This window comes from Gymnogyps californianus, chromosome 3 (assembly GCF_018139145.2).
Source record: "Gymnogyps californianus isolate 813 chromosome 3, ASM1813914v2, whole genome shotgun sequence".
Lineage (NCBI taxonomy): Eukaryota > Metazoa > Chordata > Aves > Accipitriformes > Cathartidae > Gymnogyps > Gymnogyps californianus.
In genome coordinates, this window is record NC_059473.1 from 65,643,888 (window position 1) to 65,662,221 (window position 18,334).

Genomic DNA, 18,334 nt, shown 5'->3' on the forward strand with positions numbered 1-18,334 from the left:
CTCTGGTATCTCAAGTTACAGACCTGTATGGGAGATGTGAAAGTTCTGGACATGCTCATAACTTATGCTTTATTGTAGTGACATCTATATAACTGGGTCTCTAGTCGGGTCTCTCTCTTTTCTTTTTTTTTTTTTTTTTTTCTTTTTTTTTCTTTTTTCCTTTTCTTTTCTTTTTTCTTTTTTTCTTTCCTTTTTTTCTTTTTTTTAAAGAGCAAATTATGCCTAAGAAACTTGACAAAGACAACTTTAAAATAACTTGGTGAATAGATGCAAAGTCAATCTTCCAGAAGTCTAAAATTGCAGTCCATTGTCCCCTTCTGTATATACATTAATAGTCTTTAAATATTTTTTTTCTAGCAGACCATTTCTCCCTTCTCTACTGTGCAGACTGATTGTCCATTTTCCTTTATACACAGTCACTTGCGCTCTCATGTTTTCTTCCCCCCAGTGTTCTAATTACATCCATTCATTACATTACTGCATTCTCTTTCATTAGTTTATTATGTATGCCAGAAAATACCACTGAAAGCATTCTGTTGAATAATGTAGCCATAAAAGTAAGTTGTGGATAACTTGCCTCTTTTTTTTCTTGAACAACTTTATAAGACTTGTTGTTAGTAAGGACACAATTTAGATTGCACAAGCAGTAGGACCATAAAAGCATTTGAGTAGTCTTCTGATGTGGGTACGGTTTTCAATCAACTTGGTTGTTTCTCTATTGGCAGCAAAGGTCCCGAAAGAAGATGTGCATCCTCATTATTATACTTGCTGTTGGAGTGTTGCTTCTTGGAATCATCATATGGTTATCTACGTAATAAGTGTCTGGAGAAAGCATTGTAATTGGTATTTAAATTATGAAAGGAAATTCCTAGTCATGGTTTGCTCATTGTGAAGCTGAGTAAAATAATGGTTCTGTACTTCATCACACTTACTTTTTTTATAAGACTTTTTGTTTTAACCTGAAAAGTAACGGTCTCAGTACTACTGTCAGTATAACTGCCTGCCCTCTTGGATGTGGGTGCTGTCTTACCAGAAGAAAACAGTAAAGGTCATAAACTGTTCTGTTAACTTAAACATAAAAGTGTCTTAAGATTTAGGGGGCTAATCAAAATCCTGATGATTTGTTTTGACGGGGCGAGTAATTATCTTTGGGATATTGCTAAATGTTGCTGCCAAAACAAACTCCTGAATCGTTGCTTGAGGGAACAAATTCACATCTCAGAATTTATTTTTAAGTTAGAAATGTCTATCTGTCTCTTTCCCTTCCATCCCACTCACCTGCTCATTTGATATGGGTGGTTCAAAAATAAAATGTAGGTTGCTGAAGTTGGTGTGATCTCTCGTTTATAACTGAAGCCTTTGAATTAAGCCTTCAGTTTGCCTGAAATCTTTTAGATGCTTCATATATCTCTGTATCTGGCATTGAGTATGGTTATGCCTGGAAGCCTCCTGCAAAGGTAGGTAGAGTGGATGATGTAATTATGTGAATTTTTGTTTCAGTTCTTGCATTAAGAAATACTGTGTTTTATGTGCACACGTCTGGTATCTTTGCATCTGAAGTGTGCATCAATGAGCTTGGCTAGATGAAAATAAACTCTAGTCTGAATTCTTAGATTTACTGGGAAGAATAGAAATTCCCAACTTCTTAACTGCACTTGAATGTCACTGTTCTGAAACTGCTGTGATTCTGTTTCCATGAACAGATCAAAAGTTGTATGTGAGGTCTTTCATACAGCTGAAGAAAAGAAGATTACAAGTTCAATTCCAAATTCAACAGTGGTATTTGAAATTAAGTTGAAATTGGTTGAACTGATTCAAACTGTTTAAGACATTTGATGCTTAATAGCCTTTAAAACGACCTTTTCCTTTTGTGCCATTTTGTACTAATATAGTAAAAATGTAACAACACTTTTTTGCCGATTAATCTATTTACCTTTTTAATTGATCTTGGTGAACTAATCTGAAAAGTGTACAGATGAAAAAGTCACTTAATCTGTATTTTATAAAGTTCTTGTACACTAGACTGATAGAGAATGCACTGTTTACATGGTGAGCTATGAAATATTATTTGGGAACAATCTAACTGTAAGCATAAATGGACTTCAGAATTGTAACTGTGCAACCAAAATAAAGGTCTTTTAAAGAGTACATTTTTCTAGTAGTTCCTTTTTTCAGAATCAGTCTCTACAAGCACAGCTGTTGTCTTTGCCTTTATGTAAATGATTGAAACTTCTCTGAACAAGTCCAGAGAATTTCAGCTCTGCTGGCTAATCAGCCCAGAGGGACCTCTGTTCCTGCGCACATGGTTAATGAAAATGCTCCTGGATCTTGTATTCCCACCTGTGTGAGCCCAGTCTCAGGAGGAAAGGCTGCTTGGCTCTGTGTGGCTGCTGGCAGTGGGTTCCAAGGGTAGACTGTTACTAGCTCTCCTTTGGCATAGCGTGAAACTTCTGAGGGATGGGAATCCATGGTGCGGGAAGGAGGCTTGTGCTGCTGTATTTGGATTCCAGAAGCAATGGAGGAAAAATAAGTCCTGTGAAGCTGCATGATTATGTTCTATGTAACGTGGAAAACATCTCTGAGATTGAAAGGGGAATTTAATTTAAGTTGTAGTGTGGACTCTTATGTGTTGAGATCCCAGCTACTCTGTTCCCATGGCTTGCCTTTGTGCTGAGAGTGAGGCTGGGACTCTGTTTAGCCTTACTTGTTAATAATCATCAAATATGCTTTGGGCCACTACCAGCTGTGGTAAGGCTGGCACTAGTGATGCTAATGCCTTTTTTTTGTCTCCAGACTGCACTAGTCTAAACTGGAAGAGCAGTCAGCATTTTGGCCAAGTAGCTTTCTCACCAGTGAACTGTCTGAAACTGACTTTGGAAGTTTCCTGACCTTAATGTTTAACAAACTCTTTACACTGTTGCAAACAGGCAGGGAGGAATGGCCTGATCCTGCTTGCCCAGGAGATCTTTTTCTCTGCTGCCAATACCCCATACCTGCTTTTGTCAGTGACTGACTGATTCCACTGACATGCTGGGGAAGGAACAGCAACACTTCAGCAGCAGATCTTCAGCTCTGACTCCTGGCAGATCAGAAATTCTGTCTATGCTTGATACTTGTCACATTTTGTATGCATTGCAATTTGTCTGTTTGGTTTTCTACTAGGAGGGTTCTCTGCTAAAAGGCTTACCAAGTTGAACAATATTGCTCATCTTGGGATGAAATGGTATGTTTACTGATTGCCTATTTACCTTATAAAGGGATGAATGTCCTCCTTACTGAGTTTATCCAGCAGTGACTGCAAAGCAGAATAACCAGTACATAAAGCTTCATCCATCAGGAGCTGGTGAGAATCAGGCTGGGGCAACAATTTCGAGTGACTTAGAAATTCTGCGAGTTGCATAGCATTGCAGTTCCCAAACCCCTGCTGCAACCTGCTGCCCCTGTTCTTGTTCTCCTGTGTCTGTCTGCATGTCTTTATTTCCCACGTGGAGTTGGCTCTTTATTTTCAGTCATGCATCTGTTCAGCTGCTCTGCGGTGGTAGTGGTTCGGGCACTGTCAGGGAGAAGAGTGCTGCCGAGAGCCACGGTGCGTGCATTGCTTGCTTTCATTCATGACCTACTTGTAAAGACTGCTTATGGCATGGGGGTGCGTCCGCCACTTGCCCTCAGATTAAAGATTTCTTCCTTTCTTGAATCCCAGTGGAGGGGGGACACTGGAGCCCTTTACCTCTGGAAGAGATGAAGGGCCGGCTGTCAGAAGTCATGGGGATGTCTCTGCCTGGGCAACCAGATGGGGACTGGCTGGTTCCAGCAGGCTGGGTGGCTCCTGCTGCTGCTGCCCTGGCCGTGAGGCAGGGGCTGGTGGGGAAGTCAGCACTGGAGTGTTTACACACAAGCTCCTGTACCTGTTGGAGAGACCAGCCTGCAAGGCCCTAATTGCTCATTAAGAATCTTGGTGCTATTAATTTTCAAACTTGATTAGGCAGAAACAAAGTGTTGGGCTGTTTTGTATTTAGAGTGTCCATGTTGGGGGGCATAAATACTCCTTTTTAAGCTGCTCTTAATGGAGCTCCTCTCCTTCTGTCTTTTCCCTCCCCTGCATACATGCACACTTAACTGTATAAAATGCAATTTCCAAGTATTTAAAGAAAGCTTTGATATCTTTTAAGAACCCAGTAAAACATCTGGATGTAACATGTATGAGTCAGTGTTTTTAGAACAAAGATTTTGGCTGTTCCAAATTATCCATCAATATCTGTCAGATTAGCAAGGCCAAAAAATGCAATCAAAGCACCCTTCATTTTACTGAAGGAACCTGGTAAGAATAGTTGCTTTGTAGTTATCTTAACCACGCACCAGGGGTGCTTTTCTGTTCTTTCGTGCTTTTCCAAAGAGCTGAAAATCACAGGGGCAGACAGCTTTTTAAAGGCCTTTTTTTTTCTTTTTTCCCCTGCACCTCCCCCCACCTCCCCCCTTGGAAATTGTTCTTGATAATCAGCAGGGTATGCAACATTCCCAAACTAACTTCATACCTAAGAGCCTTCTTAAGTCACCTGCATGCATGCTGTGTGCATACAGTCGGCAGATATGTTTGATGTCAGAGGTATGGGCTAGATTTGGGGCAGCAAAAGTACTTTGAAACCATGAAAAAAATTTCATCTTGGGAAGTAAGAGGTCAAAAGGTGAGGGGAGGGAGATAATGACATAATCTGTTAGTAAAGTTTGAAAGATCAAATACCCTTGTAGTTGATCACTGGTTTGGGATGTTTCAAGGACTGTTTGTGTTGCTGGGTATCGCATTTGGAAGAAATGACTTGCTTTGCTTTTGTTTAGTTCTGGTTGAACCTATTTGATGCTTTCAGGAGCAGAAGGTTAGTGAGAGGAAAGAGCAGAGATCTCCTTGCTGCTGTATATCAACATTTGATGATTTTCTGTTTTTTACGATACCTACGGTGCAAAGTGGTGCTTAAGTGCATAGCATGCAGCTTTCCTTTTCAGTTTGCAATTAAGTCCAACGCTCTCACCGAAAGCTGTTGCAGAGTGAGGAGTAATTATTCTCTGATGAGGTGCCCACCTGCAGAGCCGTTCTAGATGCTATTGCAACATAGAGTTGCAAGAATAAATATCTGAAAGCGATCAGCTTTCAGACATCTTTGTCCTTGTACGTGTCTCTGATGGTGCGCCTGAAGCTGCAGAAGTTTCTGTAGCTTCAGAATGCAGATAATGAGGCATTTATTCAGTTGCGTGTCCTGAACATATTCAATGATAAAGGAAGCCAAGTGTTTGCACAACAGTAAGGAAACTCTACAAACCCAGAAATAACCAGAAAAAGTAACAAAATGTTCATTTTCGAAAGGCATGCTGTATTCCCTCGAGTAGAACATCATGAGAGCGCCAAATGATGTTGTAATTTGCTATTTATACAACTGATTCTCTGCTTTTACCATTGGCTATTTTGAATGTCTAGGCTTGAAGACAGCTGCAGTGATTCTTTTTGCTCCTATTCCAAGTATCAGAAAGGTACTCGGGATAAGGGAATGCATCACACTTGTTGATATTTGTAAGAATATTCTGAAGAAGAAATACTATAAGTGTCTGCTCGTTAATAGTCATGCCTCAGTCCACAACACAGCACTTTTCTGCTACTGCTGATAAAATAGATTTTTCTGATTTAAGAAAAAAAAAAAAAGAAACCTAGATGACAAGGCTTGTTAGCACAAGAAAACTAATCAGATTGCAGCTTTGTTTTTATTAATGTCACACATTTTAAAATGTCTTGCAAAAGGTAGGGAAAAAAAGTAAAAATATAAAAAATAAAGAAATTGGAGGTTGCTAGCAGCATTGTTCACACCCCACACCCCCAACCAAGTTCTTCAAGATTTATCATGGACTGAGTTATGATCATATTTTTCCTTTATTTAATGTTTAAGCAGAAAATGTTTGGTCTTTGGCAGTGCAGACTGAAGTCTGAAGAGGCAATAAGTGTGGGAAGGAGCAGGCAAACTGCATAATCCAGGCAGTATAAATGATAATATACCTTCCTGCCTCTACTCAAAAAAGGAAAGCTGCTGGAGCTATTGCTGTAAGTGCCAAGCTTGCAGCTTAGGAGGGAGGACTCGACTACACTCAGGACCCACAGCGAGTTGCTCAGCGACAGCTTCAACGGCTCCCAAGCCCTGCCACTGGATGGACCTTTATCTAAAGGAGGTAAGCAGGGACAAGGAGAGGATGTTTTCTGCTCTAAAGGAGAACATCAGCCAGCAACTTGCAGAGAGGGTAGATGATAAATATATTCCCTGCCATCTGTGCTGTGTTTGCTCCCTCCCTTCCACCCACCCACCCTTCCACCCTTGTCCCACTCGCATATGCCCGGATGCTCTCTCTGCAGAGGGAACTGAAAACCCAGAATTGGGTTCCCAGAGCCCAGCACAAGAGAAGAATTGGACCTTCGTATCTCGTGCTCTTCAAGAACAACTCTGCCACAGAGTGTCACTGAAATAGCGAGAAGCCTTGTTGTCTGATATGCCGTTCCCCGACAGCTGCTCTGCAACCAGATAAAGAATAAATATAATCTTGGAGACTAGCCACTGTGTTGTCAGGGAGAATTGGGCTGAAGAAGCTTGGGGGATTAGAAATGCTTATTAAAAGGTAGATTTAAACTGTCTTTGTAAGATGACAAAAACAAGTTGAGGCTTTCTTATCCTGTGTCAGCCTTGGTGTTGATGTCTTCAGCAAATCATTATTTAAAATAATAAGAAGAGAACTTTAAAAAGAGAAGGAAACTAAAGCATTTGTCCCTAATCTGCATAGTTTCTGTTAGTTTATAAACTAGTTTGTAAATTCCCAAGCAGGGAATTGCAAGCCTTGAAGCTCTAGGGGGAGAGGGGCTGTCTTTGCAGCAATGAGCCACTATCCTTCACTGCAGACCCACAGTGGCGTCCCTGGAAAAGGGCAGTGTGGCACCTGAGCGGCCAGACAAAAGCACAGGGCATCATTAATTTTCAAGCCTGAAGGCAAAAGCAGGTTTTTCATTTAAAGGATGAAATACTTTTAAATACTATTTGCTGCAAGAGGAATAGATGCGTGCCTCTCTCTTTGATGCCTGAGTTTTAGAGTTGGGGAAAGGGCTCTTCTGCAGCCTGGTCAGCCATCACGTGCTGGGGCAGGATGTGGTAGTTATTTAAGCTTGTCTGGTTGCAAATAGGAATAGAGTCAAGTGTTTGAACACCTGAAGAATCTGAAATTACAGTGAGAAAATGCAGCTGGATTATTGGAGAGAGCCTCTTGAGTATCTCTTAATAGTTGCTTTGCAGATGAGTGTTGTGACTGGCTCTTGCTCTTGTTAAAGTCTGTGGTGTCTTGAGATGAGTGAAGAATTTTTTTGTTATGCCTTTTGTGGAAGTTTCTTTCACAGTTTTGGTATCTGGTTGTTTCAATGAAGGGTAGAAATCACCTTGTCCTAATCTGTTTTAAGGAGTATGGATTCTGTTAAAAATATTTGGAATGTGAAATATATTTTGAAATACACAGATTTGCTTTCAGTGCTGTATAAACCGAGGGTAGTGGATTATATGCTATTTGGGATTTATTCAGGAAAAATATCAGTATGATTCTGTGAGATGCATAAGATATTTTCTTGGTTGCTCGTTATGCTAAACTAAACGAGCAGCTACCTGGAAAGATGGGCTGTTTCAATAGGATTTCCGTAACCTTTGTTTGGGGCGGATTGTGGCTGTCCATAAGGACTGAGACCCTGTCAGCTGCTGGTGGGTTGTTCTGCTTAACCACGTAGTGTCCCCATCCCTTTGGAACTGTCTCTGTGAAGCACTGCTTACAGTTTGTCCTTGCAGAAACTTAACAGGAGAAGCAAACACTGTTTTTTGCAAGGGGGGTTGTATCTGATTCACAAACAGAGTGTGTGTATCTGATTCACAAACTAGCACAGAGAAGGCAACCAGCGCTACAATCCACCTCTCGGGCTTTGCCACTCTTGGAGTGGTGCCCTCAGAAACCAAGGTCCCTCTCCAGGACTCGGACTCGCCTCCTTCAGCATCTTCCCTACGCTCCTCACGCCAACTCACCCAGACAAGAGGCAATTTTTTTTAAAAGCAATTCTTTACACTATTTATCTTGGTCTTGCCTTTCCTACTGGCAGCTTTTCCGCTGCTCCAGCCTTCGCCTGGCAGCCCGTACGGGCAGAACCAGCTCTGCTTTAAGGCTCTGCCTACCCCATTGTGCCGACTTTCTTTCTGCAAATAAGGTCATTTAGGTTGGCTACATGATTGCTATGCAAGTCAGTAGTTCTAGGCTGGGAACAAACATTTTATTCACTTGGTGTCAAAGGCATTCAGTGATGGAGCAATTTGACATCATCAATTCAGTAACTTCCATGAACTTCTCAACCAGTTGTAGCCTTGATCTCAGTGTAGCTCTTCCCAGTGAAGAGGGAAATTCAGTTTGTTTCTTCTGGCAGACACTGGAGTGAGATTTTTTTGGTTGTTGTTTAATCCCTACAGTTCTAATTTTATGATGGAACTGCACCTGAAAACAGGCAAGTGCCCAGTGAGCCAAGCATTTCCTTGCAAGTCAACCTCCACCTCCTGTCATCTCCTCTCCGCCCCCCCCCCCCAGATTTACTTCTGAACATTGCCAGGACAGCGGAAGTTTGACCTCAAATTTCTCTTTTCCCCCCAGGCATAAGATATCCGTAAACTCTCTAGCTAAGCTGCAACTCCTCTGCATTTTCAGTAGAAATTATTTCTCGAAAAAAAAAGTATGAGGTTTGTGATTCATCCATTTGCAAACACAGCTCTGCATAAAAAGGGTAAAGGAGTATTTTGTAAACCATGCACATAGACTAGAAGAGCTCTGAAAACCCAGAAATATTACATAAAGACCACAAGACTAAATGAAAGTAAGAAAAATATTTGAAGGGAGAGGATGAGGTAGGGGAGACAGAAAAGGATCTTTCTATAGCTTGTGCTATAGAGAAGGGCAGAAACAAATATAACAACTGTAGGTCTGAGAAACTGGACATGACTGCGGAGGGTTGTACTCAATAACACTATGCAACATTGTTCTGGGCAATAAATGGTGGCTGACTGTCACCCAGTACAGATGACTCAAATTTTGGAAGTTGCTCTTCTATGAATAGCCCTCTAAAGCTGGCCTTCTCTACAGCCAGAAAAACCATCTTTGCAGTTGTTGTTTTACAGCTTTGGGAAGGAAAAAACCAGGACCTTTTCTGCATATTGTGTTTCATTTGTATCCTGAAGATTCAGTAGTCTGGTGGAGTCATTTTTGTTATGAGTCTAGGGAAGTGCTCAGATCCCTGAACTTTTCTTGACTTCCCAGTTATGTTCTTGTTTTCTGGGAGGGGTGTGTGCAGAGCAAAAGAAACGTAGGGGGACTGGAGCAGAGGCAGGATATGTTAGGAAGGCTTGTAAAAGGAGTAAGAAGACCAGAGTAATGGCATCATAGTAATATCAAGAAATTGAGATATACAGGCATAATTCAGCTTGGCTATGCATGAGTTGTTATAAGACAAAATATATACCAGTCTCAAAAACTTAGACACTTAGCAAGTCAGATATTTTTTAAATCATATTCAAAATTTCAGGAAAGCATAAATATATTTGCCTTGACAGCATCCTTAAGGTTGCAAAGGGTCCAAGATTGTTGGTATTTGAATTACTGTTGGTTCTTAATTACTTTTGTGCCTCCTCATCTCTGCTGTTCTATTGGGAAGATGCTGGTGAAGGAAATGGGCTCTTCCCAATGCATGTTTGTTCATTTGTGATTTTCACCACGATTCCTGCACCAAAATCATATCTGCGTACTCCTGTGCTATTCTGTTGGGATGTTTCTAGCAAGAACCCTGCCCCGAGCTGTGTTCTCTGCTTGGATGCAGCAGCTCTGATCCCCAAAGGAACACAAGGGCAAGACTGATTTTTTTGAAAGGTGTGTTCAAAATACCACGGCAGGTATGGAAGACATAGTAAAATCTTATGCTGATCTGACATGCAACTCTTTGATGCCAAGGGCACCTTAAATATTTTCATCTGGCAACTAAACCTTTTTTTTTGGACCCCAAATTTAGGCTGGCCTTCAGTAAGGGAGGAGTTCCTTCCTCCTCTAAAGGGAGAAGGGAGGAGTTTCCTCAGCTTGGTCCTCAGTCTTTTGTGGTTAGGCTTTGCCATGTAGATACACAGAGGTTCTTTTGATGAGGTCCTTAACAAAATCAGCCCAGAAGCATTTAAGTAAGGCAAAAAGTACAGCATTATCAAATACTTTATCAGGAAACCATTTGTCTGATCAAAAATTCCTGAGCACTAAAGAAAAAAACATATGGGGCTTGTAAATCAAAAGGAGAAAGGAGAATGCAAATTTAACATGGTTTAACCCAGCCTCTAACACGAGCTCTCTTTAGGAGCTGTTTGTTGTTTTGTTTTTTCTACTTATTCAGGGTTCTAAAATTTTCCGTGGATATGCATTACAGAACACTTCCCACTGTGCTGAGTAGTGCTTAATGACTATTAGTCATTACGGTGCTAATAGTACTGATTTGCTTTTAATGGATGCCAGAGTACCTTGAGTGTTTACTTTGTTAAAGATGCTGTGGGAAGGGGATGAAGTAGACTTTAGAGGATGGCACAAGACTGGGGCTAGTCTGGGCTGGTGCATGGGTGTCATCTCAGATGAAAACAAGTAGGTGACAACTGCACCTCAGAACCATGCTGCTTCCGAGGTAGTGATGGGGAAATCATTTATTAAAAAAACCAAACCAACAAACCCTACCTGTCTGCTTGAAACTCAGGCAACAGCCTAGTGGTTGAGTCTGAAGCCTGAGATGCTGTGGCGTTCCTAGCTGTGGCATACCTAGGCTGCCTTTTCCCTCAAAGAGGGTCAGAGCAACCTGGACAACCTGCACACCAGCCACCCTGTTGATGACACTTTTCCACCAGCTGTAAGAGCGCAGTTTGGTGATACACGGGGGAAAAAAGGTCCAAGATCTGCGGTCCAAGATCTGCAGATGCTGTCTGGAAAAACCCTTGAGGGTGTTTTTAGATCATTAGTCCAGATGAAGATTTACTAGAAGAATAAACAGGTGACTGTGGATGTCTCTTGAACTAGCAGTGATATACTTCACAGAGAAATCTCTGACAAGAGGCTGTGAGCACGTAAACTAGCAATTTGCAGGGAAGTTTGGGTTTGGACTTTAACCTCTTCTCCTACCAGGGATAACGAGTATGGTGTTAAAATAATGCAGAAACTCCTGAAAAATGCTGAGGAGTCAGACTCTGATCTATACTTAGCACTGTGCAATTACAGTACAGCACCAACAAACCAAAGTTCATTACTCGTAGACCAGCTATTTAATGGAAAACTGAGAGCTTGGCTGTTGCAATGTCAGGCTTGTAGGAATAGGGAGAGATGAATGAAGCTAAACAAAAAAGACATTATGATTTGAAGTCCATGAAATGCCACTACTTACTGAAAATGACACATTGTGCTACTAGGTTGGAAAGAAGTGGTCAGCAACAGCATTGGTATCACATGAGTCTTCTGAGGTTGTGACCACAGATGGATGTGTACTGTGACAATCTTCTGCAGCTTCCACAGAGGGTTTGGGGGAGAGCACTGAATTCACTGCTTCCTCAAGGAGCTCTGCTTCAAAAGCAGAACTATTATGGGCCCAGATACGTGAGCTCCAGAGCGTTACGCTGCCAGAACAAATCATTGTCTGCTGGCAATAGCAGTATTGGTATTTTAAAACAGATCTGTAAAACACCAACAGGGCAAGGGGCCATCAGAAAGCAAACGCTGTTGGTAAGTTTTGCTGATAAGTGCTAGTAGTGTGTTGGCTGGGAAAGGAAGATGCGGTGTTGGGAACTGGTGTCTGTAAAGAGCTTATCTTCAGAGATGGGAAGTCTGTGAAGCAGTGGTGGAAGTGTGAGTTCCCTGGGCAGAGCCGCTGGGACTGGTCCCTGAAGAAAGAGAGCTTCTCTGTGCCCAGAGTGATTCCCCATACTACTGTCTCGGTGGCCTGTCTTACTTTATCGTATATCCCTTCCCAAACGAGAAATGGAGATCCTCTCTAATGGAATTGCCCCTCCCAGCAGGGATTGTAATTCCCTGTAGTTTTCCCTGCTGAGCCATTTCCGTATCCAGTTGATCTCAGTAGGGCGATTTTTTATCTTATTGGAGGAAGGAAAAGGGGGGGAGGGGGGGGGAAGCTTTTCCTGCTCTGAGCTAGAGTAGTGTATGAAAACATTATTTGTCTTCAAAATGCTGTATCATAAAGAAATCATGACTGTGGAAGAATTTTCTGTTTGCAAGGTGCTTCACAGGGCATATCATCACACAGCATCACCCAAGTCAGCTGCTTGAAATCTTGGCACTAGCATGGGGCATTTAAGGTAAAAAAACCCAATCCTTTGCAAAATGCAGTTTGGGAATGCCTCTGACCTCCATTGGGAGAGAGGTTTGAGAAGATAGTTTTGTACACGTTTTCCCATATCAAGACTGCACAAAAGCCACTGCTCTTGTATTTGCACTGTCAATAGTATGCTTGTGCAATTGCTGCAGAAGTCTTGCTTGCCCAGCCCCCAGTGCACCCCTGGAGCCACTGGCTTTGCGAAAGGAGCACTTCTGTTGATTTACAGCTTTTGTAGACTGGCCAGCTCTAACCCCCAAGCCTGCAGGCATGGGGATCAGAGCAGTTTTCCTATCTTTATGCCTTTTTCCCATAGAAATCTTTTCTCTTTGGGAGTGGGGAAAGCATAGCCCCTGCTTTGGTGCTTCTGTAGGAGAGTAAGAGCGGGCACAGGGGGGTCCCTGTCTTCTTGTGCAGCCTCGTCCCTGCTTTCCTCCACCCCAACCATGAGGTGACCACACAACCTGACCTGAAGTAAATTTAGGAATCAAGTAATATCAGTCTCGATCCTCATATTTAAAAGTAAATGTTTTCCTAAATTAAATATTTAAGATTTTTTTTTACTTGTCAGCTTTTCGTATCAAAGAACTGCAGCTCCTGGAAGTTCAAAGCAAGCTCGGTTACGGGAAGAGGCAGTTTCTTTTTCCTGCAGCCCAGCAATGTTTTGTCAAAATGGGATATTCTGTGTATCATCATCTTGTTAATATCATGACTTGTGACTAATACAAAAAGAATTAAAGCGTCAGTTAAAACAAAAGCCAGCAAATAGGCAGTCCCTTCTGCATGATCTTTGTTCTCCCCTCACACCCATGCAGCTTAGCATGCCTAGAGTCATCTGATGGCTTATAAAGCAATCAAGGACCCAAATTCGTATCATCAGCAGAAAGTGTTAAATACAGCTCCACCCAGAAGTTCCCGCAAACAGTCCGTGGCTATTGAGCTCAGCTGGTATGGTCACATGTAGAAAGGTTGCTTAATATAAGTATGGATTTTAGGCTTCAGTCTCATGGGTATATGAACAAACCTGTCATCGCCAGAAATCAAAATAACACATATTCATGCTTTGGATTGGTATTGTGTGCCCCAAGCAACGATTTGTTTAGTTTTGTTTGGAAGACTCCAGCTTTGGTGAAGTGAGCCCTAATTTGAAAATGTTTGTGCCTATGAACGTTAGACAGCTGCAAATCTGTACAGTAGTGCTCATATGGGAACATCTGACAGCTGCTTTTCTCCTGATGTTTAGAAGAAACGTCTGTGACCTGCTGTGGTCTGGACTAAAAATCTCTCATCATACTTACTGTTTCTTCTGCAACACTCGCAGAAGTATAACAAACCTGAAAAAAAGAAAAAGCGATTTCTTGTCAAAACTGTAATGAGCTAGGCTAGTTTAAAAGCTTTAAAAGCACGATTTGGGGTCCACTCGTTTGGAAAGCACTGGGTTAGGGAGTGGTTAGGGAAGTAAACTGAGGAGCAGAAGCAGTGTGGGGAAGAAAGGGAGAGACAGGGGAAAAATGGTAACTCCCAACTAGGAAAGTGATGGTAGATATTTGGGATTTGGCTGGGAGAGCAATCTTTTTACCTAGCTCAGATGCAGTAAGAACAGGACATGTGCAGCAGCCCGAATGTGCTTCAGATTGTATTACATCAATTAAAATCTCTTACAATGATAACTTGTCATTAAGCATCAGGATTTAGCTTTCCCATGAAGATTTTATATTTAAAATCTATGTCCTGCTGTCTCCTGCCGATGTAAAGGCCAGAACGGCCACTGTGACTCTGATGTCTGATCACCATGCCATGTTGCCCAGAAATTTCTGCACCCAATTCACAGCTCTGGGTTGAGCTGGCACGTACCTGCATATAGGACCATGGGTCCTGCCTTGAAGCCTGCAGGGCCTGAGTACCCACCACATCTTTTGGGAAGCTGGTCACGCATTTATGGTTACCATTTAACTTTTCCATACAGTTGTCCTTTTTGTTTTGAATTTGAACAGCTTTTGCTTTCAGTGATGCAGTTGGGTAATATCTTTGTTTACAGATTATGTTTTTTACTGTAATTTTATCCATAGGTATTTACAGGCCATGATCAACTCATCTCTTACCTTTGACTCAGAGCTCGGAAATGGAAGGAGATTTTTGAGGCCTTCACTGAGTCCTTCAGTCATTTTCTGTATATTTTCAGTTTCTTAACTGTCTTTTCGGTGCGTGGACCTGGCATAGGGGACAGAGCACAGCAATGCTTGCCTCCTTCCCTGGAGGCACAGCCAGTTCTCCTCTCTCTCGTCGTTTCACACTGGGGGTTCCTGCTCAGCAGATTACTTAGCAAGAAGCCTCGGTCTCTTTCAGCATCACTGTTTCCAGGGTTCTTTTTCTATCACGTACCTGTGACTCTTTTTTTTCTACACTTGATGTTATGGTCTTGCATTTTTGTATTCCTTCTTCAAGTCTGCTTTGTGTCCCCTGAAGTTAGTGATCCATTACTGACATCACTAATGTCAAGAGGTGATGTCATTTGTTAATTTTAAGGATTTTAATTTCATTGCTTTTTGTCATATTCCTTTCACTTTCATACTAACAGTGCTTGTCATTCTAGGTTTGAAACTTGACAAAAGCATCAATGACCATGACAAGCAACTCAACAAATCGAGGAGAAAAATCCAGACATTTTAATGACGACCATGTTGAACCACCATCTTTTGGAAATCTTACAGTAAACTTACCTTCAAATCAGCAGGCAAGAATCTTGTTCCTCAAACTGTGTACACTTTCTATGCATACACTTTATTTATAAACTCCACATTTCAACAAAACTTTCTTCTTTGCTTAAATACAAGCCATCTTGTGGGCGCATAAGTGTTTGGGGTGTGTGTTATATATACAGGAGCAAAATGTATTGCATCAGTTCTAAGTAAAAAAACTCAGCTCAGCAGAGTGCTTGAAAGTTTTAGAGATGGGTATTTTTTTTCCACCAAGGAATGTTTTCCTTCTCAAAAGTAAGGTTACTTCTCCTGTTTGCATTGGGAATTTACCACTGACTTCAGTGGAAACAGGATTGGGTTCAATAGTTTGCTGTGTTGAAAGATTCTGGAAACTTTTATGTGATGGAGTAACTGCAAGCTAATCTTCATAATTCGTTGGGAAAACAGATGCTACCCTTGCTGTCCAAAGGATGCAGTACATTTGGCACCCTCTTTCTGCTACATTTTTGTTTCTTGTGTGTATTTATAGCTTTGACTGGCTATGCAGGCTGTTTGCACAGAGGGTAGGGCACGGGGATGCTCTCCACTTCTGCAGAACAACACATTCCCCCAAAGGCACCAAGTCCCACCTCCTGCTCTCCTTCTGTTTTGTGTTTGTTCTGCTAATTTTGACATTATAAATAAGAGAGGGAAATTAAACCCAGAGGTAAGTTATGCTCTCTGAATCCATCTGTCCAATTAGGAAAAAAGTAGAGATTGTTCATTTAGATTTAGAAAACTGGATGCCTATCGAGCTTTGCGAAGGCTGCACAGGAGGGATGGTCTTCAGCTTCTTGCAAAAGTCATACAGGTTGAAAACCTATATCCAGCAGTTGGTTCTTGAACTACACCAAGCCAGAGAACAAGGCAGCGAGGGGTAGGGACCAGGAAGTGCCTTCCTCCGCTCCAAGAGCAGCTGTGTTGGCTTCCATGCAGTCAAATAAATACATAAGGTGCAGAACAGCAGTTATGGGCTTAAATTGCCGCTTCCAAGATTAGCCACCTAACGGAGCTTTCTGCTGGGAAGAATGGTGATGGAGTAGAGTCGATTCTATCCAAAGGGAGAAGGAGAGGAGAAGAGAAAAAAATCTGCACTGATGGACATGGTAAAGCGGAGGCTAGACAGACATCTCTCAGATCTGACACAGGTAAAAGGTGATCCTGCCCCGGAGTCAGGGTTTGGCTTAGGTGGTCTCAGAAGTTAATTCTCACCTGGGAAGTGCGTTACTCTGAAAAAGACTTTCATTTTGATTTTAGCCAGTCTGTCTTAAGGAAAAAAAAATTAAAAATCAACAGGTCTATTCTCGATCTGACAATTATTTGACAACCTGCGTGATTTACTTTTTTTATTAAAAGAGATGTTAATATTAAATCATTATTAACCCATTAGCATATAATCCGTCTCTCAGAAATTTAGTATTATGTGGACATAGCAACAGACAATATTTAATTAACCAATAAAATCTATGGTCTCTCTACAATCTTATTATAACCAGTGAAAAAATGAGTTGAATAACCTTGGTTTCCCAGACTTCTACTCATGTTTGAAATTACAAAGACACATCAGAGAGAAGCAGTTTGACTCCATTTTTTTCACTGGTGTCATTGTGGTGAAAGTCCACCTGGCACCAGTTGTTCTTCTTCCTGGGGCTGGCTGGCTTCCTGCACTCTGCCTCTACTCCAAATAAATGGATTTATCTGGCCATATGAGAGGAAGAGTACAGGAGGTACTTTTTAGATGAAGAAATATTAGAAAAGAGGAATTATTTTATAGTGTTTAATCCAGCCAGGTGTTTTGTGTAATCACCAAATCTTTGGGATAGAATTTTTAATGGGACGATGAGAAGCCAATTTAGAGGTATACCATAAACCACCCAAAACCAGAAGCCTCAGACTCCTCGTTTGTTTTGAAAAATCAATGTACGCAGCTCTAAATTTTGGTTTTTTTTTAATTTTTCAGCTACAGTTTGTGTGCATTTAAAGTTAGAGATATTTCTCTCCAAAACATGGGCTGTTTTCATATTCATTCTGTATAATGATTTTTCTCATTAATTCAGGCCTACACGTTACAACCGTAACACCTGTACGTAAACTAAACGTGGCAGGTTTTAGCGCTCTGTGGAATACCCAGGTTTAGCAGATGGTAGTGAGTTCTGGGAAATAAGAGATGCGCTTTGCCTCCTGGTGCTACCCTAGTGAGGATGCTCCGAGGTGTTGATAGGAGCTGGGGAGCGAAGGGCAAAGAGATGACGCCTGCTGTTCCTTAATGAGTCAATTCATTATGAAGATTTAGCCTGATCATGGGTAGTGACCTAACACCTAATTCACTTGTGCTGGTGTGTTGTGGCATTGAGGCATTCTTGCTAGAGAGCAGCCCAGAGCCAGAGCTGTCTGTTCTGTCCGTTTGCAGGCAACAGGATATCCGAGAGACATAAAAAGGTTTGGTTTCAGCCTGTTTCTAATGTCTCCTGTGCTCTGCGGCATACTTTGGGTTAGACGCCTGCTGGCCCTTCTCTTATGCAATTTAGCTTGCATGCAGGAAATTCATGAATATTGAACATTGATTATACATTACTAATTTTAAACGTTTTATAAACTAGCTAGCCAATAGCAACACCATCTTTCTAACAGAGGGCAACAAGAAATCTGTTCTCACCTGTGAAAATGAAATGAAGCACCTTTTATTTACCCTTTTAATTTAATGATTTCTATCCCCCATTGGAATGGCCTACGTAAATCCAGATTTTGACATCAGTGTGATGCAAGAGGGTTAGAGAAGTAGCTTGCAGATCCAGCTGGAAGCTTGTTACAGTGGGAGAATACCTACACAGAATAAATCCAGCTTCACTGACAATCCTGTTTGTGTTCAATGTGGATGGGGGACCGAGAGCGGGAAGGTTTGTGGGTTGAACTTGATGTTGTCTCTGAAATGCTGAGCCAGCGGGATGGGCTCCTAGGGAACATTACTACCAGCACAAGTAAGAGGAGCTGGAAAACCCTTCTGTCTTGATCCAAGGCCAAGATTGCTTCAAAAAGAGGAAGGTGGAAATGTTCCACCTGTGCCTCCACCAGCGCCAAACATTTCCTCGGGCACACAAGATGATCTGGCTGCTCTTCAACATTTATTTAAAGTATTTAACTTTAGAGAAAAAAAATCTTC

At 41.7% G+C, this 18,334-nt stretch overlaps 1 protein-coding gene across 1 annotated transcript in view; it reads left to right on the forward strand.

Moving 5' to 3' along the window:
• STX7 (syntaxin 7) overlaps positions 1–2,142 on the forward strand; it is a 34,410-nt gene extending 32,268 nt beyond the window's left edge. Inside the window, exon 10 of the mRNA XM_050893634.1 lies at positions 726–2,142. Coding sequence (XP_050749591.1) covers positions 726–815 — 90 coding nt within the window. The 3' untranslated portion in view covers positions 816–2,142. The remainder of the gene's footprint in view (positions 1–725) is intronic.
• Positions 2,143–18,334: the final 16,192 nt, after the last annotated feature.